The sequence below is a fragment of the Hyperolius riggenbachi genome, chromosome 2 (assembly GCF_040937935.1).
Source record: "Hyperolius riggenbachi isolate aHypRig1 chromosome 2, aHypRig1.pri, whole genome shotgun sequence".
Classification (NCBI taxonomy): Eukaryota; Metazoa; Chordata; class Amphibia; order Anura; family Hyperoliidae; genus Hyperolius; species Hyperolius riggenbachi.
Genome location: NC_090647.1, coordinates 38,172,389 through 38,200,123, shown reverse-complemented (window position 1 = coordinate 38,200,123; position 27,735 = coordinate 38,172,389). Strand labels below are relative to the sequence as shown.

At 47.2% G+C, this 27,735-nt stretch overlaps 1 protein-coding gene across 2 annotated transcripts in view; it reads left to right on the top strand.

Annotated features, from left to right (window-relative positions):
* The first annotated feature begins 751 nt into the window (after positions 1–751).
* Positions 752–27,735, top strand: part of THAP12 (THAP domain containing 12) — a 39,375-nt gene continuing 12,391 nt past the window's right edge. The window contains exons 1-4 of one of the 2 annotated variants that reach the window (XM_068266653.1): positions 752–979; positions 6,433–6,553; positions 20,219–20,323; positions 21,950–21,986. In XM_068266653.1, coding sequence (XP_068122754.1) covers positions 891–979; positions 6,433–6,553; positions 20,219–20,323; positions 21,950–21,986 — 352 coding nt within the window. In that variant the 5' untranslated portion in view covers positions 752–890. Of the gene's footprint in view, positions 980–1,059; positions 1,154–6,432; positions 6,554–20,218; positions 20,324–21,949; positions 21,987–27,735 lie in introns of those variants that run through there. The other variant, XM_068266654.1, reaches the window with a different exon arrangement.

Sequence of the window (27,735 nt, the reverse complement as noted above, 5' to 3'; positions counted from 1 at the left end):
GTTCCAGGTCTATGGCTGAAAGTATTAGAGGCAGAGCATCATCAGGGTTGCCAGGCAATTGGTATTGCTTAAAAGGAAATAAATATGGCAGCCTCCATATACCACTCACTACAGTTCTCCTTTAAGTGTCCCTCTTTCTAATCTCAAAAAGTTGGGAGGTAGCTAAACCCAGAGCAGGGACAAGGTCCTTCAGCAACCAAGGCTGAGACACCAAAGTGCACCCCTCCATCCCTGCCACCCCAGTCGTCACACACTTATTGCTATTAGACTAAGAGGCGCCCCAGGGCCCACAACCTCCCCAACACCTTAATATCTAGTTATCTGGCTTGCAGTCACTGCCATGTATCCCCTTTTCTTATTTCTTTCTGCTTCAAACACAATTAGGAATGACACCTGAATGAATTCTGCGCCCCCTCCTACACTGCGCCCTGAGGCTGGAGCCTCTCCAGCCTATGCCTCGGCCCTGGCTAAACCCACCAGAATTTAGCCTGATAAGTACAATAATAGAAGCAGCAGAAGCTGCTATTCTGTCTGTCCTGTCAGACAGGCTCCCTCCTCATCCCAGCAGCACACACTGACTCAGACATGTGCAGTAAGGGAAGGAAGCTCAGCCTGAGCCTGGCGAACACGAGGGAACAGGAAATAGCACAGCCCAGTCCTCCAGCACAAGCCGCTCTGATCTCCCCCTCCCACCGCTCTATCATTAGTCACTTCCGGTCTGCTTTGTTCCTCAGTAAACCATAGAGAGTGGAAGGGGGAGGCGGGGCCGTGCGCTGTGCATGCTGGGCCGGGTGTGTGATTCCTCCAGGCCGCGCATAGCAGTGTGGAGCCGCTGCGGCCGGAGAGGAGGCGGGGTGACGCCGGTGTGACACACCCGTTATAGGGCGACAATGCCGAACTTTTGCGCCGCCCCCAATTGCACCCGCAAGAGTACCCAGTCCGACCTCGCCTTCTTCCGGTTCCCGCGAGACCCCGAACGGTGAGGCGGGTGTGATTGTGTGGTGACGTCACTAATGGAGGCCGCATGGGGGGGAGGAGGGTTGATGTCAGGGATAGGGCTATCGTCGCTGACAGCTGTGGATGGAGACCTCTGTGTGAGGGAAATGCTATGGCGGGAGTCCCACCTGGTGTGACGTCACTGATGCATCTCAATGTATTGCAAAGGATTTGACTTCATCATTAATTTTATATATTACTTGGTCACACGATAAGCGGGTGTCCTGAAGGCGCCCTGAGGGTAGTGGGGCTGTCGCGCGTCCGGCGGGCGCCCTGAGGGTAGTGGGGCTGTCGCGCGTCCGGCGGGCGCCCTGAGGGTAGTGGGGCTGTCGCGCGTCCGGCGGGCGCCCTGTGGGTAGTGGGGCTGTCGCGCGTCCGGCGGGCGCCCTGTGGGTAGTGGGGCTGTCGCGCGTCCGGCGGGCGCCCTGTGGGTAGTGGGGCTGTCGCGCGTCCGGCGGGCGCCCTGTGGGTAGTGGGGCTGTCGCGCGTCCGGCGGGCGCCCTGTGGGTAGTGGGGCTGTCGCGCGTCCGGCGGGCGCCCTGTGGGTAGTGGGGCTGTCGCGCGTCCGGCGGGCGCCCTGTGGGTAGTGGGGCTGTCGCGCGTCCGGCGGGCGCCCTGTGGGTAGTGGGGCTGTCGCGCGTCCGGCGGGCGCCCTGTGGGTAGTGGGGCTGTCGCGCGTCCGGCGGGCGCCCTGTGGGTAGTGGGGCTGTCGCGCGTCCGGCGGGCGCCCTGTGGGTAGTGGGGCTGTCGCGCGTCCGGCGGGCGCCCTGGGGGTAGTGGGGCTGTCGCGCGTCCGGCGGGCGCCCTGGGGGTAGTGGGGCTGTCGCGCGTCCGGCGGGCGCCCTGGGGGTAGTGGGGCTGTCGCGCGTCCGGCGGGCGCCCTGGGGGTAGTGGGGCTGTCGCGCGTCCGGCGGGCGCCCTGGGGGTAGTGGGGCTGTCGCGCGTCCGGCGGGCGCCCTGTGGGTAGTGGGGCTGTCGCGCGTCCGGCGGGCGCCCTGTGGGTAGTGGGGCTGTCGCGCGTCCGGCGGGCGCCCTGTGGGTAGTGGGGCTGTCGCGCGTCCGGCGGGCGCCCTGTGGGTAGTGGGGCTGTCGCGCGTCCGGCGGGCGCCCTGTGGGTAGTGGGGCTGTCGCGCGTCCGGCGGGCGCCCTGTGGGTAGTGGGGCTGTCGCGCGTCCGGCGGGCGCCCTGCGGGTAGTGGGGCTGTCGCGCGTCCGGCGGGCGCCCTGCGGGTAGTGGGGCTGTCGCGCGTCCGGCGGGCGCCCTGCGGGTAGTGGGGCTGTCGCGCGTCCGGCGGGCGCCCTGCGGGTAGTGGGGCTGTCGCGCGTCCGGCGGGCGCCCTGCGGGTAGTGGGGCTGTCGCGCGTCCGGCGGGCGCCCTGCGGGTAGTGGGGCTGTCGCGCGTCCGGCGGGCGCCCTGCGGGTAGTGGGGCTGTCGCGCGTCCGGCGGGCGCCCTGCGGGTAGTGGGGCTGTCGCGCGTCCGGCGGGCGCCCTGCGGGTAGTGGGGCTGTCGCGCGTCCAGCGAGCGCCCTGCGGGTAGTGGGGCTGTCGTACGTCCCCTGTGGGTAGTGGGGCTGTCGCACATCCAGCGGGCGCCCTGTGGGTAGTGGGGCTGTCGCGCATCCAGCGGGCGCCCTGTGGGTAGTGGGGCTGTCGCACGTCCAGCGGGCGCCCTGTGGGTAGTGGGGATGTCGCGTAGTGATGGGAATTCCGGCTCTTCTCGGAGAATCGGCTCCCATTAAAGAGCCGGCTCTTCATTAAAGAGACTGTAACAAATTTTTCAGCCTTAGTTCTTCTATCCTATAAGTTCCTATGCCTGTTCTAATCTGCTCTGGCTTACTGCAGTCTTTCCTAACTGCACTGTCTCTGTAATAAATCAATGTATCTTTCCTCTGTCCTGTTTGTCGGGCTAAGGCTTGATTGTGTGGAATGTGCAGGGCTGCTTGTGATTGGTAGAAGCGATACACACCCTCTGCAGGCCCCCTGCACACTCTGAATGACTCACACACTATGCTTAGCTGAGCCTATTAGAAGCTGGTTAGTTTGTTTGTAAACACTGCCTAAAACTGTTAATTACAAGCCAGGATTGCAGCAGAGAGTGGCAGAAACAGCACAGAGGGGCACAGGAGAAAATAATGAATCGAATGGTATGCTTTTTATTGTAAGAATATTAGAGTACAGATTCTCTTTAAATATCACTAGACACCACTCAGAATCGGAGTAAAAGCCCCGCCCCTGTCTCCATGACAACTCCAGACTGCTCATCTGACTGGGGCATTCCCTCTTGCTACTGCTCTGCTCCGCCCCATACACTCTTACAAGCTGCAAGAGGAGGACTACATCTCCCTGCATGCCTCAGCGCCCTACACAGCACAGCAAATCAGAGCTGTGTGGGGCGGCTGAGGCATCGGCTCTTTCAAAACTGAGAACCAGCTCTTGTCGTTCGCAGCAAAGAGCCGGCTCGTTCACGAACGACCCATCACTAATGTGGCGCGTGAAGCGGGCGCGCTTCCAGTGGGCGCCCTGAGGGTAGTGGGTGTCGTGGGTCCAGCGGACACCCTGAGGAGCGGGTTTTGCACGTCCAGCAGACCCCCTGATACATTTTTATGCATTACTGGTTCAATGCGTAAATTTTTACGCATTGAACCAGTAATGCGTAAAAATGTATGTGTTAATGTTCCTGCACTAGCGGGAATGCGTAAAAATGTACGCAATGTGGTCCGCCGACCTCCGAGGTCGGCAAGCTGCCAGCGGGGGACTGGAGCAGCAGTGAGTGACTACGAGGGCACAGGATAGCTGCATGGGGCTGGTAGAAGCCCCAGGTAAGTGAAACTCATTTTTTTATTTTGCTTGGACATTTCCTTTAAGGAACTACAAATCCCACAATGCATTTGCCTTTATGAGTCATGACTGTGGCTGTCAGACTCCTAATGCATTGTGGGACTTGTAGTTCCTCAACAGCTGGAGGGCCAAGTTTGCCCATGCCTGAGCTACCCCAACAAAATATAAGACCTCCCCAAAAATAAGCGTTAGCACATCTTTTGAAGGAAGAATTAATTTAAGACCGTGTCTTATTTTCTGGGAAACACGGTAGCTGCTGTATTTAGATATTTAAAAACTATCTATTGACCAGTTCAATGCTTATACAGCACAAAGAGCTCATTTTCAGTACAGCTAGGTATGTAAACAAAAGGTACAACAAAGTCCCTGTTATCTGGAGTTCAGGAAACCGGAAATCTCAACTAACCGGCATGCCTGAGGGATAACAGGGACCTCTTTTGGGGGCTTCCTGTGGGTGCTGGCAAGCTTTTAAATACTTACCAAGGCACAAGTGATGTTTGGTAGCCTTCAGCTGGCCATACACTAGGCCGATTCCCGCCAGATCGACAGCAGATTCGATCACTGGGATCGAATCTGCTGTCACATCGTTCCCGCAACACGCCGAATTTCGATACATTTCGTCCGATCCCGTCGATCGCTCCGTGCGGGAAATTACCGTCGATCGCGTGCGGGTAGGGAGCGCGTTGCTAGCGGCGTTCGAGTACCTGACGACCGACGCAATAGTCCGCATACATTACCTGCTCCGCCGGCCTGATTGCCCCCGGTCACCGCTGCTCCGTCTCCGCGCTGGTCTGGTCTCCGGGTCCGGCATGCTTCACTTCTTCTAGCCCGGCAGGAAGTTTAAACAGTAGAGGGCGCTCTACTGTTTAAACTTCCTGCCGGGCAGGAAGAAGTAAAGCATGCCAGACCTGGAGACCAGAGCAGAGACGAAGCAGCGGTGACCGGGGGCAGTCACGCCGGCGGAGCAGGTAATGTATGCGGGCGGGGGGAGCAGCGGCAGCAGCACCACCACAACAGATTGTGAACGGTTTCAGGCTGAAATCGGTTCACAATCTGTTTGCAGCAAAGGTAGCCATATGATCCCTCTCTGATCAGATTCGATCAGAGAGGGATCTATCTGTTGGTCGAATCTGATGGCAAATCGACCAGTGTATGGCTACCTTTACTCTATCTCCCTGGGGGCTCCTAGCGGCTTTCCGGCATCTGTGTACGGAAATCGGAGTATCACATGACCCGATGTGGGTCAGCTGACACTCCGGCTTCCATGCACTAGGGAAGCGGGAAAGCCACTCCGAGCCTGCGGGGAGATGGAGGGAGACTGGCAGGCATCGCTGGAGGCTCGGTAAGTATTTCATGGGGGAGGTTTGTGCTATTTTATCCGGTTGCTCAAGCAACCAGCAAGCACATGTATCTGGCATCAGGCGATCCCCGCCAGTGCCGGGTACCGTGGGGCTGTAATATCATCTCTTGGATGCGGCCAGAAGCTTTCCACTGAAGAACAAAACGCTTTGTTGAACTGTTTGAATGCTGTTCTGCTACAAATGTTTTGTGTGGTAGTAGATTTTATGCTGTAAATCTTTTGGAACAAATAAGAAATGCTGAGTTTCAGACCACTTTGCTTGAACAGTATGTGTGACATAAATTAACCTTTTGCTTCCATTTATGACCTCCATGTTGTCTCGGGGCCAGTGCACACCTAGAGCACTTCTGAGCGCTTTTTAAAACGCCATCGCTTTGAAAAGCGCTTGGCTAAATTGAATGTGATGGATCACACCAGAGCGATCGGATTTTTTTTTTCTTTCCCAAGGGGGGTCCTGCAGCATTTCTGAGGCGATTCAGCCTCAATGTAAAGTATAGGAAAGTGGAAAATCACTGTAAAGGCCCTTTTCCATAGCAATCGCAGTCACAAACGCAGCGATTGCGATTTTTCATTCATTGCGATTGCGATTTTTTTCATTTGTATTGCATTATCTCTCTTAAAATTGCTACAGAAAGCAATTGCGATTTGCAAATCAAATCACTATAGCTGAAAATACTTCTCATGATTTTTATGATAAAGTAGCAACCTTAGTGATTTAAAAATTGCGATTCAGCTGTGTAGTGAAAAGGCCCTAAAAAAATGCTAGAACAGCGATTTTCCAAGCGTTTTTTGTTTGCTGTTCACTTCCAATTCTACTGTACAAAAAAAAAAAAAATCTATACACCAAACGCTCCTAAAATAGATAGGCATAACTAGATAATCGCTAGGCACATGCCTGGAATCGCCTAGAAAAATCACTTCTAAAAATGCTGAGTGTCAGTGAGTACGCCGGCGCTTCTAGGTGTGCACCGGCCCTTATGCTGGGCGTACATGGCTCGTTTGTGCGCCGCTGGCTCGATCCCGGTGCGTTCCCGCGGGCGCCCAGATCGATTCCTGCTCGTCCCCGCGGGCACTTCCTTATCTGCGCTTCGTTTCTTCCATTGTCCGCCTGCGGGGATCGAGCGCTGTATCGATCCGGCGCGGTGATCGGACACGTCGGATATTATCAGTCGAGCCGCCGATAAAAAAAACAAGCCGTGTATGCCCAGCTTACGTCTTGATTTTGCATGTTCCCTCAGATGTCAGAAGTGGGTGGAGAATTGCCGGCGTGCCGATTTGGAGGATAAAACCCCAGATCAGCTGAACAAGCATTATCGACTGTGCGCTCAACACTTCGAGGACTCCATGATCTGTCGCAGCGTAAGTACTTTGCTGCATTTATTCAGCTCTGTAGTGCTCGTTTATAGCACAACAAAAGCGTCCATGACACAAGCAATAAATCAATCCATCCCCAAATACAATTAATATTTGTTTATTGAGTAAATCACAATAAAAACAATTAAAACCACAGACAGCAAATGGGTACATCACCAATGAATATTCGAATCCTATAATATCCAATCCGTGTTCAGGTGAAACAATCAGTAATAAGTTCAGCATACACACGCAATGAGTAACAAACACACCGGAGAACGATGCCGCAAGGTAACGTGTACGGGTACCCTAGTCAAGACAGGCGCAGATCCTGGGTCTCGGTGTTGGGTCTTTTCTCTCCCTGGGTGAGTGCACAAATTATCATTTCTACATACTCTGCTAACCGTACCATTGGGTTATTACACTCGTACACGTTACCTTGCGGCATTGTTCACCGATGTGTTTGTTACTCATTGCTGAACTTATTACTGATTGCTTCACCTGAACAGGGATTGGATATTATAGGATTCGAATATTCATTGGCGATTGTCCCTGCACCTGATGTACCCATTTGCTGTCTGTGGTTTTATTGTGATTTCCTGAATAAATAAATGTTAATTGTATTTGGGGATGGATTAATTGATTTATTGCTTGTGTCATGGACGCCTTTGTTGTGCTATATTGGTATATTTGCCCATAGACATGGATTTTGGTTTGAATATTGTTTTGCTCCATTTTCTGTGTTTCAGCGGTAGTGCTCACTTTCTAGGTAATGTAGCCTCTGGTAGACCTGTAAGGAAAATACTATTGATTTAAAGTGTAACTGTCGGGCATAAAATAAAAAATCAATTCTTTATTTTTATCTGGTAAACCAGTAATAAGGATGCTAGCCAGGCAATCCAAAAGTTAAAATCACTCTTATGGTGGCCATACATGGTACAATTTTTTTCATCCAATCTTACCATTTCTATGTAATATGAGGGAACTGCTTAAATTATCCTTTCAGTATATTCACTTAATTTACGCTTATACTGCATAGAAATTGTAAGTTTGAATGAAAAAATTGTATCATGTATGGCCACCATTACTTTTGTTGTTGATAAATTATCATTCCCCAGTTTTACCTGATTCTTATTTGGTACGCAAAAAGGAAGTTGCAGGGCATGCTGAGTTGTCCTCTTTTGCTTATCTACTTCCCCTCAGACTTAACTAATGCAGCCTGATTGGCTGAAGCTTCTTTCCCTCCTGTTTTACTCCTCCCACAACTCTTTTTCTCATACTGAGACAATGCACTTTCTATAGTGAAGGGCGGGCAATGCATACACAATCAGGCAGAGGAGAGTAAGGGAGAAAATGACATCAGAATTGGCTTAAAAATAGCCACACTTAAAACGTAGAATGCTAAGAAGGATTTTCTCTTTTTTTACTGTGCAAAAATCACTAAAATCAAAACTTGGACAGTGCAATACATATGTTGTATAAGTAGAGCAAGTATTTATCTACTCATGTGTTTGTTTTTTTCTGAGATAGTATGGCTGACGGCTCCTCTTTAAAGGACAACTGTAGCAAGAGGTATGTGGAGGCTGCCATATTTAATTTTTTTAAGCACTACCAGTTGCCTGGCAGCCCTGCTGGTCCATTTGGCTAGAAAAAAAGCATGCAGCTAATCTTGTCAGATGTGACAATGTCATAAACACCTGATCTGCTGCATGCTTGTTCAGGGGCTATGACTAAAAGTATTAGAGGCAGAGGATCAGCAGGATAGCCAGGCAACTGGTATTGCTTAAAAGGAAATATGACAGCCTTCACACACCTCTAACAAGACATGGAACATTTATATTGTGCTTTTCTCCTGGCAAACTCACGGCTCCATAGCTGTAACATTATATTTTCTGTGTCCTCAAATGCCTGACCTGGTCCACCAACCTGATTGTGGAGGCAGCAATACATACCAAAAAGAAAGCACCAAACTGCTAACATAATCAGTCATCTTTATTGAAGTATTACATTGTTCAATAATAATAAAAGCAATTAAATATGCACATACAATAATCATAGACTATAAAAAGTATACAATCCTCTCCTTCCATGAAGCAATAAGTACTACCAATAATGGCAGGAACAAAAAATTCCAAAGTGCTAGTAATAATAAATATGATTACAAAGTGATGTACCGGTATATGGAATATGTATATTTTAAAGGGACACTGTAGGGGGGGTTGGGGGAAAATGAGTTGCACTTACCCGGGGCTTCTAATGGTCCCCCACAGACATCCTGTGGCCGCGCAGTCACTCACCGATGCTCTGGTGCCCACCTCTGGTTCACTTCTGGAGTTTCCGACTTTAAAGTCGGAAAACCTCTAGTCCTGCGCGGCCGTGTCCTCGCTCCCGCTGACGTCACTAGGAGCGTACTGCGCAGACTGTACTGGGCCTGCGCAATACACTCCTGGTGACGTCAGCGGGAGCGAGGACACGGCCGCGCAGGCGCAATGCTTTGCCAACTTTAAAGTTGGAAATTCCAGAAGTAAATTGGAGGCGGGGACCCTGAGTAGTACCGGAAAATGCACAAATGAACTTACCTGGGGCGTCCTCCAGACCCTCATAGTCCGGTAAGGTCCCTCGGTATCCTCTGTGCTCTCTTTGTTCTGGCGGCTCCGTTAGCCTGGCGACTTCGCAAGGAGTTGTGCGCATTCTCGAAAGAGTTAACCACGCGCTTGCAGAACGCTCACGGCAAAGGAGAATAGTTCACCCGTCCGCCACAGTTTTTTGAACTAATCTCCTCTCATCTCCTATGCACGTAAACCCTTTCTGTTTCCTGGCTGCTTGGTACGTGGTGTACACTGTTTCTGAACCTTTGGCACTGTTGCATTTTACCTTTGGGCTTTAGGGCCCATTCACTCTAGAGCGTTTTGTCGGCGCTTTTTAAAGCGCTAGTGCTATAATACCCTATGGGCCCGTTCTTACTAGAGCGATTTGCATTAATCGCCAGCGATTAGAAGCAGATGATCAGCAGGACAGCCAGGTAGCTGGTGTTGCTTAAAAGGAAATAAATATGACAGTCTCCATATCACTCACTTCAGTAGTCCTTTAAGATCTCATGCTAGGTACACACGATGCAATTTACCATCAGATCGACAGGTGGCACCAATTATTTCTGACTTGTCCGATGTCTTACCAATCGATAACGGGATCAATTTTGTGAAGTAATGATCTGAAAATCGATCCGCTTATCTATCGGTAGCAGTTTGTTTATGTATAGAAAATGCAACTTCCTGTCAGACTACCCGTCAATCTAACAGGAAATTGCATTGTGTGCACCCAGCATTATGCTATAAGTTACCCTGGGCTCAGATTATTTGACTGAGAAGTTTGTCTACAGAACTGTGAAATAATAAGGAAGGAAGAAAGCACACAGAAGGCTGGCAATCTAGCAAAGCATATTGAAGCTCACGGTTAACGTTCAAAACCACCTCCGAAAGGATGTGACATCACTGGAAATCGAGTAGAATAGAAACGTTTTTTGTTTTTTTTCAAACAGAACACTTTTTTTAAAATACTTTTATCCAAATTAACCACTGAAGTACCAGCAGTCTCTGCCCTCCTAAGGACCAGAGACCGATGGTACAAGAAAGCACGGAATACCGATGAATCGTGGCATATAACCACTGTCCACACCACACGCCGGGAACCACAGGCCACGCAGAGTTCCTGTGAGCTGGTCAGGAGCCGCTGTCATTGGCTACTCACCATGTCCATCAGTGGGTGCCGCCCACAGGGCTCTGCCGTCATAGAGACAGCAGGGTGAGTGAGTTGTGGCGGCGAGATCGACGCGTACGCACAGCGGCGGTGAGTTGAAATCTACGTCCTGCCAAGCCAGATCAGCATCAAAACAGGCTGTAGATTTCAATTAGTGTCGTCGTTCCATGGTTATCAAAAAAACAAGATGAAAACAAAACAATCAGGAAGTGACATTGTTGAAATTCAGTTAACAGAAAACAACAAAGCATTTAAATGTAAACAGTAATTATTTTTTCAATAAGTTTAAAAAAAATTCTTGATTTAAAAAAAAATGCTAATCAAAACGCACACATATGCAGTTTTTAAGCCTGTTCATGTGCGATTAATAAAAGCACCTGATGTGAAGGAGTTCTTAGCGGGTGTTTAGGACCGCTTCATGCATGCCTGTGAAATGCTGGAACTGCACAGGTGTCCTTGGTTTCCATGAGCAGTATGCTTCCTGTGGGTGGGAGACAGGTCCTCTTCCTGGCAATGGTTTCAGAGATGTAATGTTCTCATTAGAAGAGACATTCCAGCAGTCTCATCTTCCCGGAGATAATCTCTGGTATATTGCGGGGCCAGGCGCTCTCTCTCCTCTCCGGGGTTCCTGCAGATTCCAGCTTTGAAGATGTTCCATTTGAAAGAAATAAATAGATTGGGCATTTTTCATTAAGGTCATTGCGAGTCAACATGAGAAGGGGAGCTCCATCTGCTGCTCTTCTTTTAATTTATGGCAATAATGCATCTTTGTTCCAATTAATAATTGGAGGCATCGTCAGCAGACACTTCTCATTAGCATCATTGAGGCCAAATGTAGCGGGCCGGACGGCGTGATTGATTGACATGCAGAGGAGGTCAGCGCTGATGTGCAGCAGATGTGTGACAGCTGGCACCGCGCCCCACAGCTCCCACATCCATATGCTGGCACAGCTCGCAAACAAATGTCACGGCTTATTAATACCACTGGCTACGTCTGGTACTGGCTCACATGGACATTCCTGCTAAATAATGCCATCTTATTTCAAGGAAAAAGGCCCTTAATGTGTTTGGATGTTTAACCTTTTCGGGACCGGCAGCCTAACCCCCCTTTAAGGACCAGGCATTTTGCGGTAGGGGGTGCTCGTTTGGGGGGGGGGAGTCAGGTGGCCGCATCCCCTCTGTGGCTGGCTGGGCAGTGTCCCCCCCCCCCCCCATGGTGGTAGGTGTCCCCCCTTACGCCAGCAGCCATCACTTACCTTCCAGGCTCCAGCAATGAGCCGCAGTAGCCCCTTCTTCTCCGGCCGGCATCTCCGCTCCTAATGCCGATCAGTTCCGGGTCGCGGTTTGATGACGTCAAGCCGCGACCCGGAACTGAGCGGCATTAGAAGCGGAGATGCCGGCCAGAGCAGAGGGGGGGCGCCGATCGTCGTGGGAACGGCAGGGAGGTGAGTAGATCCTTTTCTTTTCCCCCCTGCCGCCGCCGCTGTCAAAGTGATCACTACGATCCGATGGCGATCGTAGTGATCAGCAGCCATACGCGATGGCTGCTGATCACTCGGGGAAGATGTCAGCTGTCATATGACAGCTTAATCTCCCCCTCCGGGTGCGCACGATCGCGTCGGGAGCGGAGACGACGGGCCGGCGTAGATCCTACGCCGCATCAGGCTAGAACAGCCACAAGTGCGGCGTAGGATCTAATGCATGCGGTCCTCAAAAGGTTAAAGAGGAACTGTCGCAAAAATCTTAACATTTAAAACACATACAAATAAGTACATTTCTCCCAGAGTAAAATGAGCCATAACTTACTTCTCTCCTATGTTGCTGTCACTTACAGTAAGTATTAGAAATCTGACATTACCTACAGATTTTGGACTGGCCCATCTTCTCATAGGGGGGTTCTCAGGGTTTTCTTTATTTTTAAAAGCACTTAGTGAATGGCAGTTGCTTCGTCCAACTGCCACAACAGTGGCAAGCAGGGAGGCTGGCCAGCTTCTTTATATTAATAATTTTCAGGGAATGTCTTTATAAAGAATAAAGGCCATGCTGAGCATCCCCCATGAAGAGATGGACTAGCCCAAAACCTGTTGGTAATGTCAGATTTCTACTACCTGCTGTAAGTGACAGCAACATAATAGAAAAGTAATCTATGGCTCATTTTACTGTTGGAGAAATGTACTTCTTAGTACCGTATTTTTCAGACTATAAAACGCAATTTTTCTCCCTCAAAAGTGGGGAGAAAAAGTCCCTGCGTCTTATAGTCCAAAGGTAGCATAAAGTAGTGCACAAATTGAAAAAAATCCCACAAAAGCGTTCCTTACTATTTGCCTCCTTGGGTGTCTGTCCGTATGCTTTGCTGCACATCACCTTTTTCTCCTCGCTCTTCCACCAGCCTCATGCGGGGCCCCCCGTCTAGCCACACATCTATGCCTGGGATTTAAATTCATCGGCCACTCAGACCGGCTCCATGCCGCTAATCATCTGCTTGTCCTCAATGCCACTGCCAATCGTTCACCTCCATGCCGCCGTCAATCATCTGCCACTCTATGCCGCTGCTACATCCGCCTCCATGTTCGCTCTCTGTTCCTCTTGCAATAATTTGCCTCTGGCCAGCTGTCCATGCGGCATCCATGCCTGCTCGCCAAGTTCCTGCAGGGCATCGGCGTGGCAGAAGACGGGAGATCGTAGCGGTAGTTATGACTACCGATGCCTCAGTACTTCCTTGTACTTCCTTCCGCCGCGTCACACGTCATGAGGTGGGAGCTAGTAAACAAGCATGGTTGCCGCACAGACAGCTGGCGAATTATTGCAAGAGGCACAGAGAGCGGGCATGGAGGCAGATGTAGCGGCGGCATAGAGTGGCAGATGATTGATGGCGGTATGGAGGTGAATGATTGGCGGTGGCATTGAGGGCAGGCATGTGGGCAGATGATTGGTGACATGGAGCCGGTTTGAGTGGCCAGAGCCGGTTTATTGCGAAGGCGCGGAGAACGACTATAGAGTCGGACTTTATCTGCAATTAGCCCTGGGTCGTGCCTTTTCTGTCCCCTCCCCCGTCACAATACATGGAGGAACAGCTGCTGCAGCCCCCGCTGAGATCGCCAATGCACCCCCACCACGTCATTATCATCACAGCTGACATCAAAGGACAGGAGTGCATGGATGGACAGCTGGATAGGTGAGATCACAAGTGTTTAGTTATTGTAGCCGCTGGGAAGGAAGGAGTTAGTTTAAAGAGAAACTCCAACCTAGGATTGAACTTTATCCCAATCAGTAGCTGATACCCCCTTTTACATGAGAAATATAATGCTTTTCACAAACAGACCATCAGGGGGCGCTGTATGACTGATTTTGTGCTGAAACCCCTCCCACAAGAAGCTCTGAGTACCGCGGTATTCTGGGCAAACTGCCACAATGTAACAATGTTCACAGACTGGAATTAGCTGTTTACAGCTGTATCTAACAGCCAAAACAGCTAGGAGCAGCTACATAACCTGCCCACAGTAAAAATGTCAACATGTAATAAATGTCAGAATGTAAATCGGAGAGAGGAAAGATTTTACAATGAGCAAACACTGACTAAATCATTTTTACATAATTATGGTAAAAAATGAAGCACTTTTTTTACTACATTATTTTCACTGGAGTTCCTCTTTAATGTTGTATAGTGTTACAGGTGGGGCAGCAGGGGTTAGTTAGTGTAGTGTAGTAACTGGTGGGGGAATCGGGGATTAGTGTAGTGAGTTGTAAGGTTACTGGTGGGGCATCAGAGTTTAGTGTAGGGCACTTAGTCTACTGGTGGGGGCAGCAGGAGTTAGTGTAGCTGGGCCCTGAAGCTTAGTTATTGTAGCTGGTGGGGATAGCTTGGGGGCAAAAAGGTCTACAAGATGCCCCTGCACCATGGACACACACAGGTTTAGGCATATTATTTTTTTCCTGTTTTGGGGCCTCTAAACATGGGTGCGTCTTATGGTCTGGGGCGTCTTATATTCCAAAAAATACGGTATGTGTTTTACATTTTAAGATTTTCGCGACTGTTCCTCTTTAAAGGGGTTCTTTCGCGAAAAAAGTAGGCAGTTAAAAAATGTGACAGATGACAGGTTTTGGGCCAGTCCATCTTTTTAAGGGGGATTCTCAGGGCTTTCTTTGTTTTCAACAGCATTTCCTGAACAACAGTTGCAAAATCTAACTGACATAATAGTGTGCAAGTGATTAGGGAGGCTGGCTGGTATCTTGCTATTTTGACAGTTAAACTGTTGTTCAGGAAATGCTGTTGAAAACAAAGAAATCCCTGAGAATCCCCCTTAACCACTTGAGGACCCACCCTTTACCCCCCCTTAAGGACCAGCGCTAGTTTGATTGATCTGTGCTGGGTGGGCTCTGCAGCCCCCAGCACAGATCAGGGTGCAGGCAGGGAGATCAGATTGCCCCCCTTTTTTCCCCCCTATGGGGATGATGTGCTGGGGGGGTCTGATCTCTGCTGCCTGCGAGTGGCTGGCGGGGGGGGCACCTCAAAGCCCCCCTCCGCGGCGAAATGCTCCCCCTCCCTCTCCTACCTGGCCCCCTTTGGTAAGCTGGGCTGCACAGGACGCTATCCGTCCTGTGCAGCCAGTGACAGGCTGTCTCCTGTCACATGGCGGCGATTCCCGGCCGCTGATTGGCCGGGGATCGCCGATCTGCCTTACGGCGCTGCTGCGCAGCAGCGCCGTACAAATGTAAACAAAGCGGATTATTTCCGCTTGTGTTTACATCTAGCCTGCGAGCCGCCATCGGCGGCCCGCAGGCTATTCACGGAGCCCCCCGCCGTGATTTGACAGGAAGCTGCTTCCTGATTAATTAGGCTGCAGCTGGCGACGCAGTACTGCGTCGCTGGTCCTGCAGCTGCCACTTTGCCGACGCACGTTATGAGTGTGCGGTCGGCAAGTGGTTAAAAAGATGGACTGGCCCAAAACCTGTCATCTGTCACATTTTTTAACTGCCTACTTTTTTCGCGAAAGAACCCCTTTAAAGAGGAACTCCAGTGAAAATAATGTAGTAAAAAAAGTGCTTCATTTTTTTACCATAATTATGTATAAATAATTTAGTCAGTGTTTGCTCATTGTAAAATCTTTCCTCTCCCAGATTCACATTCTGACATGTATTACATGGTGACATTGTTACTGTGGGCATGTTATGTAGCTGTTTCTAGCTGTTCTGGCTGTTAGACAGCTGTAAACAGCCATTTCCAGTCTGTGAACATTGTTACATTGTGGCAATTTGCCCAGAGTACCGCTGTCAAAAACCCGAGCGGTTTTTGCCTTTTTCATGATTGCCAACTCAGTAAAGGACCAGCCCTTAAAGCGTTGCTATCATATAAATCCGGCATAGTGGGGTCTGAACCCTCTATAACAGTAATTATAGATTGACGGTATACCTTGAAATGAATCAGAGCACTCAGTATATGATTTTATATAAAAAATTGTATTTGCTTATCATACAGCATATATACAAAATATGAACAGTTCCAAGTAGTGTTTCCTTATTAACAGTATTCCATTTTATCAAGGCTTTAGAGCCAAGCAATTATCAATCTTCTAAGTACATTCAAAAAGTAATATAACGGTTGTGTTATGTAGAATAAGATCAAAAGTAGTCTCATCTGTATCAATAGCTGTGTATCTAGTAGCTGTGTAAAACTTGTAGTAATCTTCTTAAAGAAATAGCATAAAAAATAGCTTCTAAAAAAACTTCTTGCTAACATCTTAATAAAACTTAATGCTGAAAAATGAATAAAGTAAATCACCAGAATATTAAGCATATTACCCCTTCTCTGTCATCTCTTCAGCATCTAGAACCACTTGTGGGAAGGTAGCTTCTGCCTCATGTGTCTTCTCAGGAGATTGTTGGGCTTCTGCAAACTATGAGCTTTCAGCTCCTACCTTTATAGGGGTTGGAGGCAATATGGCTGCCTAATCTGGACTTTCCCTGAATCCCAGGCTCTGATTGGCTAAAGCTTTCGTGCGTCAATGCTTTATCATGTTTTGATTACCTAAGTCATAATATTATTGTTTATAAATTCTTAATTACCTTATCTTGTGGGAATTAACGTCATTTGGAGTGCTTGACATTTTGTTTAGGTCATTTCTGACGCACGTAATTAAAAATGGACGTCAACAGCCATCTTGTCTGTTGGCTGACCCAGACATGGAGACTAAACAATGTCATTCATGACGCATTTCTGATAAAGTGTTCGCTGCTAATTATGTTGGAATGTCTTGGTACTTCCCCAGACATGAGATTGGTCAGGTTGACCCTAAAACACTGTACAGGACCTGTAAGAGCCTTCAGCAATTTAAGGCTTATTAAAACATACAGGGCTTCTAATATACTCATTTAAATATAAAGCTTATTATATAATTCTTCTTAAAACAATTAATCATATAAGAAATAATTGCATATTAAATCTTGATAATATAAAATCCTTTTCCATATATTTGTCTTTCTGATGAAGAAATAAATATCTAATTTCAACCGGCAGAGGTCAGCCTTTTATAACAAATAACAATCTATTAATAATGTTGATTTCATAAGAATATGAGACCACCAGGTGGCATCGTGGTCCCAAATACGGGACAATACAAAAACCTTGGAACTTATTGACATTCCAAAGGACAATCATAGTCTAAACATGGCATTATTTCTTGCTGGCTGTAATGGCCTTCAAGCCATGGAACATGTAAACATCTTCTAGCTTGCAAATTAAAATAACCTTATAAAAGTTTCACTGTCTATCTCACTGGCAGAATGCAGTTTACATGTAATTCAAAGTAATACATTCTTTTATTTAGGGTTTTACAATAACTATTCCTTTCTTTAGAAGGACTGTATTGATCATTAATATTTAGATTAATAATATCTGTGTGTAATAATTATGTGCATTTATAATTGCTGCAGTAATGTGAGTTTTAAACCCGCATTCTGTCTTACACATACTGTGCAGTCTAACCTTGGCATTAACAAAGAATGTTTTGGCTTCTTGTAACCAGTACATCAACAATCTTCCAGCTTACAAGTTAAAATCTTCTAAGCTTTACAGCCTGGAATATGCTCAGATGTCACATAGCAATATTTTAAAGAAGTAACCCAACTTTACAGTTTACAATGAAATTTTGCATAGAACATTAAAACTTAAACCATACACCTATGACAGCTTTTTCCTGCATAAATAAAACCGCTAGAATTCTGACACCGCGGTCCCAGAGCTTCTTGTGGGAGGGGTTTCAGCACAAAATCAGTCATACAGCGCCCCCTGATGGTCTGTTTGTGAAAATCATTATATTTCTCATGTAAAAGGGGGTATCAGCTACTGATTGGGATAAAGTTTAATTTTAGGTTGTAGTTTCTCTTTAAGGCCTGTTTCACACCAGCGTTTTGGATGCTGTGCGACTGGATGATCGCAATGCTAAAAACAGGCTTGGGAGATACAGGCGGTAAACTCACTTTTGGCAGCAAGCCAAATTATTATTGATGCTCTCAATCACTCACTACTTGTGGCGGAAATATAAACTGCACAAAAGTGCATTGAAAGAATAAGCTCAAGTGTATAACTGTAATCGTAAAGGAGAATTGGGTACCTGGGGGACAATTGGTCCTCCAGGAGAAAAGCGCAATCTAAATGTTCTGTTTTTTTTTTTGTTTTTTTTTTTATGTTCTTTAAAACGAACCATGGGTGAAAATAAAATGAGATAAGCAATTGTATTTATCCTCCTAGTCCTAAAAATTATGTTTTTTTTTTTTGGGATATCCCATGGTTTTTATATTTAAACATTTACGAAGTAGATTGAATGTTTTGTTGTCTCTGCTCAGTGGCAAGCTATATAGTGTCCCTAAATGAAAATACATGAACTATTGACCTTTTTCTATCTCTCCCCTGGTCTCAAAAGTTGTATTATGCCAGAGTGCCAGGAACATTTTTATGGCTGTAATTTGCTTACCAGTGATGTTTACTATCAGTGTTCTCCCCAGAAATATTTCCCAGCCAGGTGGCATGAAATAGTAGCCGGGTGGGGCGAGATGGGAGAATGCAGGGGCGACGCTTCTCTGCACAACTCTGCTTACAGCATAGGAGGAGGTGGGCCGATGACAGCCGAGGGCTGCTCACCAAAACTAGCCAGGTGGAGCGCCCGGCTAAAAGAGCCTGGGGAGAACACTGACTATGTTCTTAACAAGGTACTAACAAGACAGAAGCTGTCACTTCCATGCCTAGAGATTAACTATTTCAGGCAGCAAAATAAAACAAGTAAAACAGCCTGCTTATTAACCCCCTCCTGACCGCCGATCGGTGTCGGGAAGGTGACAGCCCCAGGCTGCCTAACGCCGATAGACTCCGCTCCGTCATAGTCTCCCAGTGGCAATCGCCGCTAGGAGACTTTTAGACCACAAAAAACGCCGTCTATTTACACTACAGCGCTGCGGTCTACGGCAGCGCTGTACTGGGGACAGCCGTGTCATTCGGCTGTCCCCTAGAGAGACTCAGGAGCGATCGGCTCTCAAGAAAACAAATAGACACATTTATTTAAAATTAAAAAAAAAAACAGACAGACATCACAGGAGGGATCCTAGCTCATCAACAGAAAGCTCTGTTGGTGGGCAGAAAAGGGGCGGGGGATCACTTGTGTGTTGAGTTGTACGGCCCTGCAGCGAGCCCTTAAAGCTGCAGTGGCTTGAATTGTAAAAAATAGCCCGGTCACTAGGGGGGTGTAAGCCTACAGTCCTCAAGCGGTTACGTTTTGTATGGTACATACATCTGTTTATCTCATCATGTCACGTGTTGCCCTGGGTACACTTAAATTGGTTTGATGGATGGATTTCCATCACTTTAGTGAGGAAGGGCTATGAGATGCGATGATACTCATTTTATGCATTAGAATTGGACCAATCAGAATCATCAGCTACTGCCCTTGATTGGCCAGTTTCCAAAATTTGCATGGCGTCACAATTATTATCATCTCATTTTCCCCACCCTGCTCCTGACGCAGCTGCATATCCACTACTGGGAGGTCCTGTGCCAGGTGGTTAACCACTTCAGCCTAACTGGACGAAAATTTTCTCCCGCGATTATAAATCCCTTTCGCTGATCGGACCTCCCCGGAGAAAAGCCGACAGCGTCTCTTCACTGTGGCTTTTCTGAGCTCTGGTCTCCTTTCTTCTGCCTGGGAGCGAGATCGATCGCTCCCAGGACTTTTTGGACTGTGGCCATCTTGTGGCCAAATAGCAAATTACACCAAAAACACACCTTGTGTTAAATAAATACATTTTAATACATTAAAAAACCCCTGTTTACCTCCCACACCAAAAAATACCCACATACAAGTTTAAATAAAAAAATAAAAAAAATTACAATAAAAAAAAAAAAAAACATAAATAGTTACCTAAGGGTCTGAACTTTTTAAATATGCATGTCAAAGGAGTATATCAATATGATTTATTAAATTATGGGCTTCTAAATAGTGATGGACGCAAATTGAAAAAATGCACCTTTATTTCCAAATTGAATATCGGCGCCATACATTGTGATAGGGACATAATTTAAATGGTGTAATAAGCGGGACAAATTGGTAAATAAAGTACATAGGTTTTAATTATGGTAGCATGTATTAATTTCAAACTATAATGGCCAAAAGCTGAGGAATAATGATTGTTTTCCATTTCTTTCTTAATATTCCTGTTAAAATGGATTTACAATAAATTAATTCTCAGCAAAATGCATCACCCACAGAAAGCCTAATTGGTGGCGAAAAAAACAAGATATAGATCCATTCATTGTGCCGAGTAGTGATAAAGTTATTGGCAAATGAATGGGAGGTGAAAGTTGCTCAGATGCAAAAAAAATTCAACCCTGTGGGCTTAAGTGGTTAATATTGCTGCTTTTGTTTTCAGAGCCCCTACAGGACGGTGCTGCGAGAGAATGCAATCCCAACTATATTCGACCTGACGAGTCATCTGGGGAACCCGGGGAGACGCAGGAAGCGGATTAAAGAGTTGGTTGGTATTCCTTGTTCATTGGTTGCTTGGGGGGAAGGGGGATAATGTTCCTACACTCAGCACCTGCATGGTTCAGCCTGCCAGAGCCTTCATCAGAGCTGTTGGCCGTCTGTCTCTCCGCTGCTAGTAGCGGCTTATATTGGAGGAGTCGCTCCCACTCACTCCTTTCATTTCAGATTCATGTTTTGGCGGCGGTGTCTGCAGTATACAGAGAGGGGCTCAATTCAATTCAACGTCTCCGGATAACAAGCTGGAGTTGTCCCAGCTTGGCCCAGGCTGTTGTTTGGTCTTTGCTGCTGATTTTCATGGCCTGCTAACCTCAGAAAAATGTAACCGCTGAATGATTTTTTTTTTCTCTCTTTATTATTCCCTCACTCACTCAGTTTACATACAAAGAATAAATTGTTGTTTTTTGCCTGATCTTAAAGGGATACTGTAGGGGGGGTCAGGGGAAAATTAGTTGAACTTACCCGGGGCTTCTAACGGTCCCCCGCAGACATCCTGTGTTGGCGCAGCCACTCACCGATGCTCCGGCCCCGCCTCCGGTTCACTTCTGGAATTTCAGACTTTAAAGTCTGAAAAGCACTGCGCCTGCGTTGCCGTGTTCTCGATCCCGCTGATGTCATCAAGAGCGCACAGCGCAGGCCCATTATAGTCTGTGTCTGCACAGTACACTCCTGGTGACATCAGCGGGAGCGAGGACACGGGTGTGCAGGCGCAGTGGTTTTCCGACTTTAAAGTCAGAAATTCCAGAAGTGAACTGGAGGCGGGGCCGGAGCATCGGTGAGTGGCTGCGCCAACACAGGATGTCTGCGGGGGACCATTAGAAGCCCCGGGTAAGTTCAGCTCATTTTTCCCCGACCCCTACTACAGTATCCCTTTAAAGCGCCACTACACACTGAAACTAAACAACGCAAATCCTCAGAGCAATCCCGTTTAGTATAAATTCCAAGCATGGCCTTTGGAACTGGACTTTCCAGGTTTTTGTAAGACCCCTTTCACACATTTATTCTTATTTATATAATGGCAACTCTGGCATACTCTATCCTGCGGCCGGGAGCAGTCTGCGCATGCGCAGTAGCAATTTCGCAATAGAGCTCCACACACTGCCTGGGGTCGCGCATTTAGTGCTTGAGGGGGACACTGGAAGAATGGCGAAGTACGTAATGACGGCAAGGGATCAGGAAGGCTGGAAGAGATTTCCTCAACTGGAGTTCCTCTTAAATAAACAAACTTTTTTGTAGCCTGGGGAAGAGTTAGAACACCCAGGGCTGGCAGCCCCTGAAAATCGGCTTACAAGCGTGTCTGCTGTGGCGCGGGCGCAGCAGCGGCTGCAATATTTACCCATCGCCTGCACAGTAGAGCGGACCCGATCGGGCTCAGCTATTTCCACCTCTTATAAATATTGTAAATATTTCCATGACCGCTGTTTGGGGGCTACTAGCGCTGGATCCCAGAGGGGGAAGAGGATGGGGGAAGTCTCATTAGGATCCAGAGGCTTCCCCCTCTAGAGGTCAGTAAGTACCCCTCAGAGGATGTGTTGTTTTTTGTTTGTTTTACAGATTCTCTTTAAATCATGATGACTGTTGTATTTCTCTGTTGTTTATTTATTTATTTTTTTTACAGAGTGAAGAAGAAATCAGGTCATTAAAAGAGAGAAAACGTAAGTTATTTTAAGTGAATGGAGATGTGATAAAGATTGAGTAACCATTTATGCCTCCTGGACATAGCAGCTATGTCTAGGAGGCCATGTGCGCTCCCGCGGCCGACGCGCGTGTTTACGCATGCTCCGGGTCGCGGTTCGTTGGCCAGGGAATCAGTGAATCGGGCCATGGTGACCGATCACTGATTCCTCTCCCCCGCAGAAAAAGCGACAGATTCTCTCGGAAGCTTCGCTTTTTCTGCTTCCTGCGCCTCCCTACGTCCTTCTAATCGTACAGGTTACGCTTAGAGTGACGTTGTAAACAAACTCATGGCTGCCATCTTGTGGCCAAAAAGTAAAACTACATCCACATCAAAAAAATAAATAAAAATCAACACACATGTACCTAAAAAAATTATTTCCATCCCATCCTCCCAAAAATACCCAAATAAAATGTTTAATTAAAAAAAACAAAAAAAAAAAACCACGTAAATATTTACCTAAGGGTCTAAACTTTTTAAATATCAATGTAAAGATGAAATATTTTTTTTTTGTTTTTGTTTTTTTGTTTTTTTTTTTATTATAAGCTCGTAAATAGTGATGGATGCAAAACGGAAAAAATGCACCTTTATTTCCAAATAAAATATTGTCGCCATACATTGTGATAGGGACATAATTTAAACGGTGTAATAACTGGGACAAATGGGCAAATACAATACGTGAGTCCTAATTATGGAGGCATGTATTATTTTAAAACTATAATGGCTGAAAACTAATAATGATTTTTTTTTTCTGTTGTTTTCTTATTCTTCCTGTTAAAGGACTTCCGAGGCCAAAACGAAGAAAATGACACTTTACCTTTTTCTTAGCATAATCCACGGAGGACGCCCTGCGCGTCCTCCGCTCTGTTCCGCCGTCAGTGTAGGCCTTTCCATTCCCCCAGGGCTTGCCCCGACCCCACCGAACGGGTCGCATCGATGCCACCCCTAAGATGGCCGCCGCCTTGATCTGCGGCTGCGCAGTACGCTTTGCCGTGACTGCGCAGCCTTTAGCCCGCCTCCCGTCGCGTATGGGTCCCGGCATCCTCCTGAAGCGGGAGGCGAGCTAAAGGCTGCGCAGTCGCATTTGCGGCAAAGCGTACTGCGCAGCCGCAGATCAAGGCGGCGGCCATCTTAGGGGTGGCATCGATGCGACCCGTTCGGTGGGGTCGGGGCAAGCCCAGGGGGAACGGAGAGGCCTACACTGACGGCGGAACGGATGCTAAGAAAAAGGTAAAGTGTAATTTTCTTCGTTTTGGCCTCGAAGTCCTTTTAAAAGGCATTTACAGTAAAGTGGCCCTTAGCAAAATGTACCACCCAAAGAAAGCCTAATTGGTGGCGGAAAAAACAAGATATAGATCAGTTCATTGTGATAAGTAGTGATAAAGTTATAGGCTAATGAATGGGAGGTGAACATTGCTCGGATGCATAAAGTGAAAATGACTGAAGGCTGAAGTGGTTAATGTAGCACTATCTTCTTCCATTGAGCTAAACAAACAACAAATCCTGGTACATAAATGCAGACCCTGGTATATAATATCGTGTCGGCAGACAACATACATGTTACAATAAATACATTGTACAGTAACTTAGAAGAAACACAAAATATCATACATTTTTTTTTCATTTCCAGGACTGCGCAGCCAGTTTGTTTCATAGGACCAACTGCGCACCCAGTTAGTCTCAGTAAACCATGGAAGTTTTAAACTAAACCTGTACTTTTTTTTGTGTTTAATCAAAAAGTTATATACATACCTCAGGATGCTTCAGAGGTTTCCCCCGTCTTCCTCGACCTCGCTGCTCTTGCTCCATGCCCTCCCAAAGTGCGCATCTGCGCTCCTGAATGACAAGCATGGCCGCACTGCGCCTGCACGGTTCCACAAACCCACTCTGGCTTCAGAGGAAAAAGAAAAGCCAACCCTGATCAGGCCCGTGTTACTGAGCAGACATGAGCTGTCGACAAGGGGCTTCGGTGGGCACAACGATGGAACAGGGTTAGTGTTGGGCGTATTGCTAGGAGAAGGTTAGTGTTAGGGGTATTGCTAGGAGAGGGTTAGTGTTAGGGGTATTGCTAGGAGAGGGTTAGTGTTGTGCGCATTGCTAGGAGAGGGTTAGTGTTGTGCGCATTGCTAGGAGAGGGTTAGTGTTGTGCGCATTGCTAGGAGAGGGTTAGTGTTGTGCGTATTGCTAGGAGAAGGTTAGTGTTAGGGGTATTGCTAGGAGAGGGTTAGTGTTACGGGTATTGCTAGAAGGTTAGTGTTAGGGGTATTGCTAGGAGAGGGTTAGTGTTAGGGGTATTGCTAGGAGAGGGTTAGTGTTGTGCGTATTGCTAGGAGAGGGTTAGTGTTGTTGCGTATTGCTAGGAGAAGGTTAGTGTTAGGGGTATTGCTAGGAGAGGGTTAGTGTTGTGCGTATTGCTAGAAGGTTAGTGTTAGGGGTATTGCTAGGAGAGGGTTAGTGTTAGGGGTATTGCTAGGAGAGGGTTAGTGTTGTGCGTATTGCTAGGAGAGGGTTAGTGTTGTGCGTATTGCTAGGAGAAGGTTAGTGTTAGGGGTATTGCTAGGAGAGGGTTAGTGTTGTGCGTATTGCTAGGAGAGGGTTAGTGTTGTGCGTATTGCTAGGAGAGGGTTAGTGTTGTGCGTTTTGCTAGGAGAGGGTTAGTGCTGTGCGTATTGCTAGGAGAAGGTTAGTGTTAGGGGTATTGCTAGGAGAGGGTTAGTGTTGTGCTCATTGCTAGGAGAGGGTTAGTGTTGTGCGTATTGCTAGAAGGTTAGTGTTAGGGGTATTGCTAGGAGAGGGTTAGTGTTAGGGGTATTGCTAGGAGAGGGTTAGTGTTGTGCGTATTGCTAGGAGAGGGTTAGTGTTGTGCGTATTGCTAGGAGAAGGTTAGTGTTAGGGGTATTGCTAGGAGAGGGTTAGTGTTGTGCGTATTGCTAGGAGAGGGTTAGTGTTGTGCGTATTGCTAGGAGAGGGTTAGTGTTGTGCATATTGCTAGGAGAGGGTTGGTGTTGTGCGTATTGCTAGGAGAAGGTTAGTGTTAGGGGTATTGCTAGGAGAGCGTTAGTGTTGTGCGTATTGCTAGGAGAGGGTTAGTGTTGGGCATATTGCTAGGAGAAGGTTAGTGTTGTGCGTATTGCTAGGAGAGGGTTAGTGTTGGGCGTATTGCTAGGAGAAGGTTAGTGTTGTGCTTATTGCTAGGAGAGGGTTAGTGTTGTGCGTATTGCTAGGAGAGGGTTAGTGTTGGGCATATTGCTAGGAGAAGGTTAGTGTTGTGCGTATTGCTAGGAGAGGGCTAGTGTTGGGCGTATTGCTAGGAGAGGGTTAGTGTTGTGCGTATTGCTAGGAGAGGGTTAGTGCTGTGCGTATTGCTAGGAGAGGGTTAGTGTTGTGCGTATTGCTAGGAGAGGGTTAGTGTTGTGCATATTGCTAGGAGAGGGTTAGTGTTGTGCGTATTGCTAGGAGAGGGTTAGTGTTGTGCGTATTGCTAGGAGAGGGTTAGTGTTGGGCGTATTGCTAGGAGGGTTAGTGTAGGGCGTATTGCTAGGAGGGTTAGTGTAGGGTGTATTGCTAGGAGGGTTAGTGTAGGGCGTATTGCCAGGAGGGTTAGTGTAGGGTGTATTGCTAGGAGGGTTAGTGTAGGGCGTATTGCCAGGAGGGTTAGTGTAGGGCGTATTGCTAGGAGGGTTAGTGTAGGGTGTATTGCTAGGAGGGTTAGTGTAGGGCGTATTGCTAGGAGGGTTAGTGTAGGGTGTATTGCTAGGAGGGTTAGTGTAGGGCGTATTGCCAGGAGGGTTAGTGTAGGGCGTATTGCCAGGAGGGTTAGTGTAGGGCGTATTGCTAGGAGGGTTAGTGTAGGGCATATTGCTAGGAGGGTTAGTGTAGGGCGTATTGCTAGGAGGGTTAGTGTAGGGCGTATTGCTAGGAGGGTTAGTGTAGGGTGTATTGCTAGGAGGGATAGCATTGGGCCTATCGGAAAGAGTGTGGAGAGCGGTTAATTTGGGAATATGGCCGATCACAAAAGGACCCTTGCTACCTGTAGCAGAATATCGATAACAGTATGTTACTAATAGTCAAACTATTGGCACAGCTCTCATCAAAAAAACCATTGCGGCGGTTATAAATGTACGTGTTAGGGCAGCCACTCTTCTCCAGTGAGGGCTCAGTAGCTTTTTCTTGGTTGACCTATAAACACTTGTAGCATGGGACCGCACCCTGAATTTCTTGTTTCCTGTTTATCTCCATGGAGCAGATATTGGCTGCTTGTAAAAGGAGTACATGGGCATGAAGGCTGTTTGCTGAGCACAAATCTCTGAGATCCACTTGGTCTCTGTTTTTTATAAGCAGATTTCTTAAGCCATGTATAAAATAAAATAAAAAACAAAATAGGTAAAAATCCTATTATAATAATGAGATGCGTTTTGTGACGCGCTCGCACGGTATTTCCTGTCTGTGCAGGAATGGAAATGGCATTTGGACAGGATTGCAGTTTTGGTGCGGAGTCATTCCTTAATATTGAGCTTCTGATTACTCTTGTACGGCTCCGCCCTGAAGTATACGATCCTCAGAACGCCGCATATAATGATCCCCATCGGAGGATGAAGCTGTGGCATCAGATCGCATCACAAATGTTCCGTGACTGGGATGACCTGAACCCCTTCATGAGATCAGTGAGAGGTGGGTGTTCTGAATGTTGCAATTCATTTTTATTATTATGTATTTATATAGCACTGACATCTTCTGCAGCACTTTACAGAATACATAGTCATGTTATTGACTGTCCTCAGAGGAGCTCACAATCTAATCCTATCATAGTCCTATGTCGTAATCTTTGGCCAGTTTTAGTGGGAACCCAGTTAAATTATCTGACGGTTTTTGGGATGAGGGAGGAAATAATAGTGCCCGGAGAAAACCCATGCAGACACGCGGAGAACATACATACTCTGTGTGTGTACAAGCCTTTACAGAACTCATGCGGGGGTGAGGTTGCATGCCCCAGGTTGGCTGTGCCTCCATGACAGAGATCTCTCTTTCAGAAACAGTCTCTGAAGCCAATCACAACACGTCCTGATCATGTGGTACACCCATGCTTGCACTATGGTCACAGGAATGGGAGGGGCTAACATGCTAGCGTCACTGAACCCCTTGGACTAGTAAGACTGGGCCTTAAAGCGGTATTGTCACCATAAAAATCAAATTTCAACAGCAACTAGTCTGAGTGTATTAAGTGATAAAGATGCTAATCCTGCTTTCAAAACTTTTTCTGCTGTTATGGTTTGGCGTTATTACATACTTTAGGAGCACTGGCCCTAGTGCCAAACAGTGCCAAAAAGTTGAATGCTGGGAGTTCCTTTTATCTATAATATATTCCTCCCCTTCCATTTATTTCCCTGCCTGGCTGATCACTTGTGTTTACAAGCAAGGCTGAGGTGACTCAGTGATTGGATGTGGAAATACAAAAAAAAAAAAGACTCCGGGAGGAGGGCAGCTAATGAATACACAATGAGCAAGAGAAGGGAGGGGGGAAACAAGAGTCAGGGAGGATATGATGTCAGCATTAGCTTGGTGAAATGGCCACTGCCTAGAATAGGATTTTCTGCTTTTCCATTATAAAAGTCACAGGAATCATTACGTGGATAGCACAATACATCTGTTATGTAAGTAGAAGTAGTATTTATCTACTTATATATGTGGTTTTTATCTCTAGGTTAGCATGGGTGTCGCTTGTTCTTTAA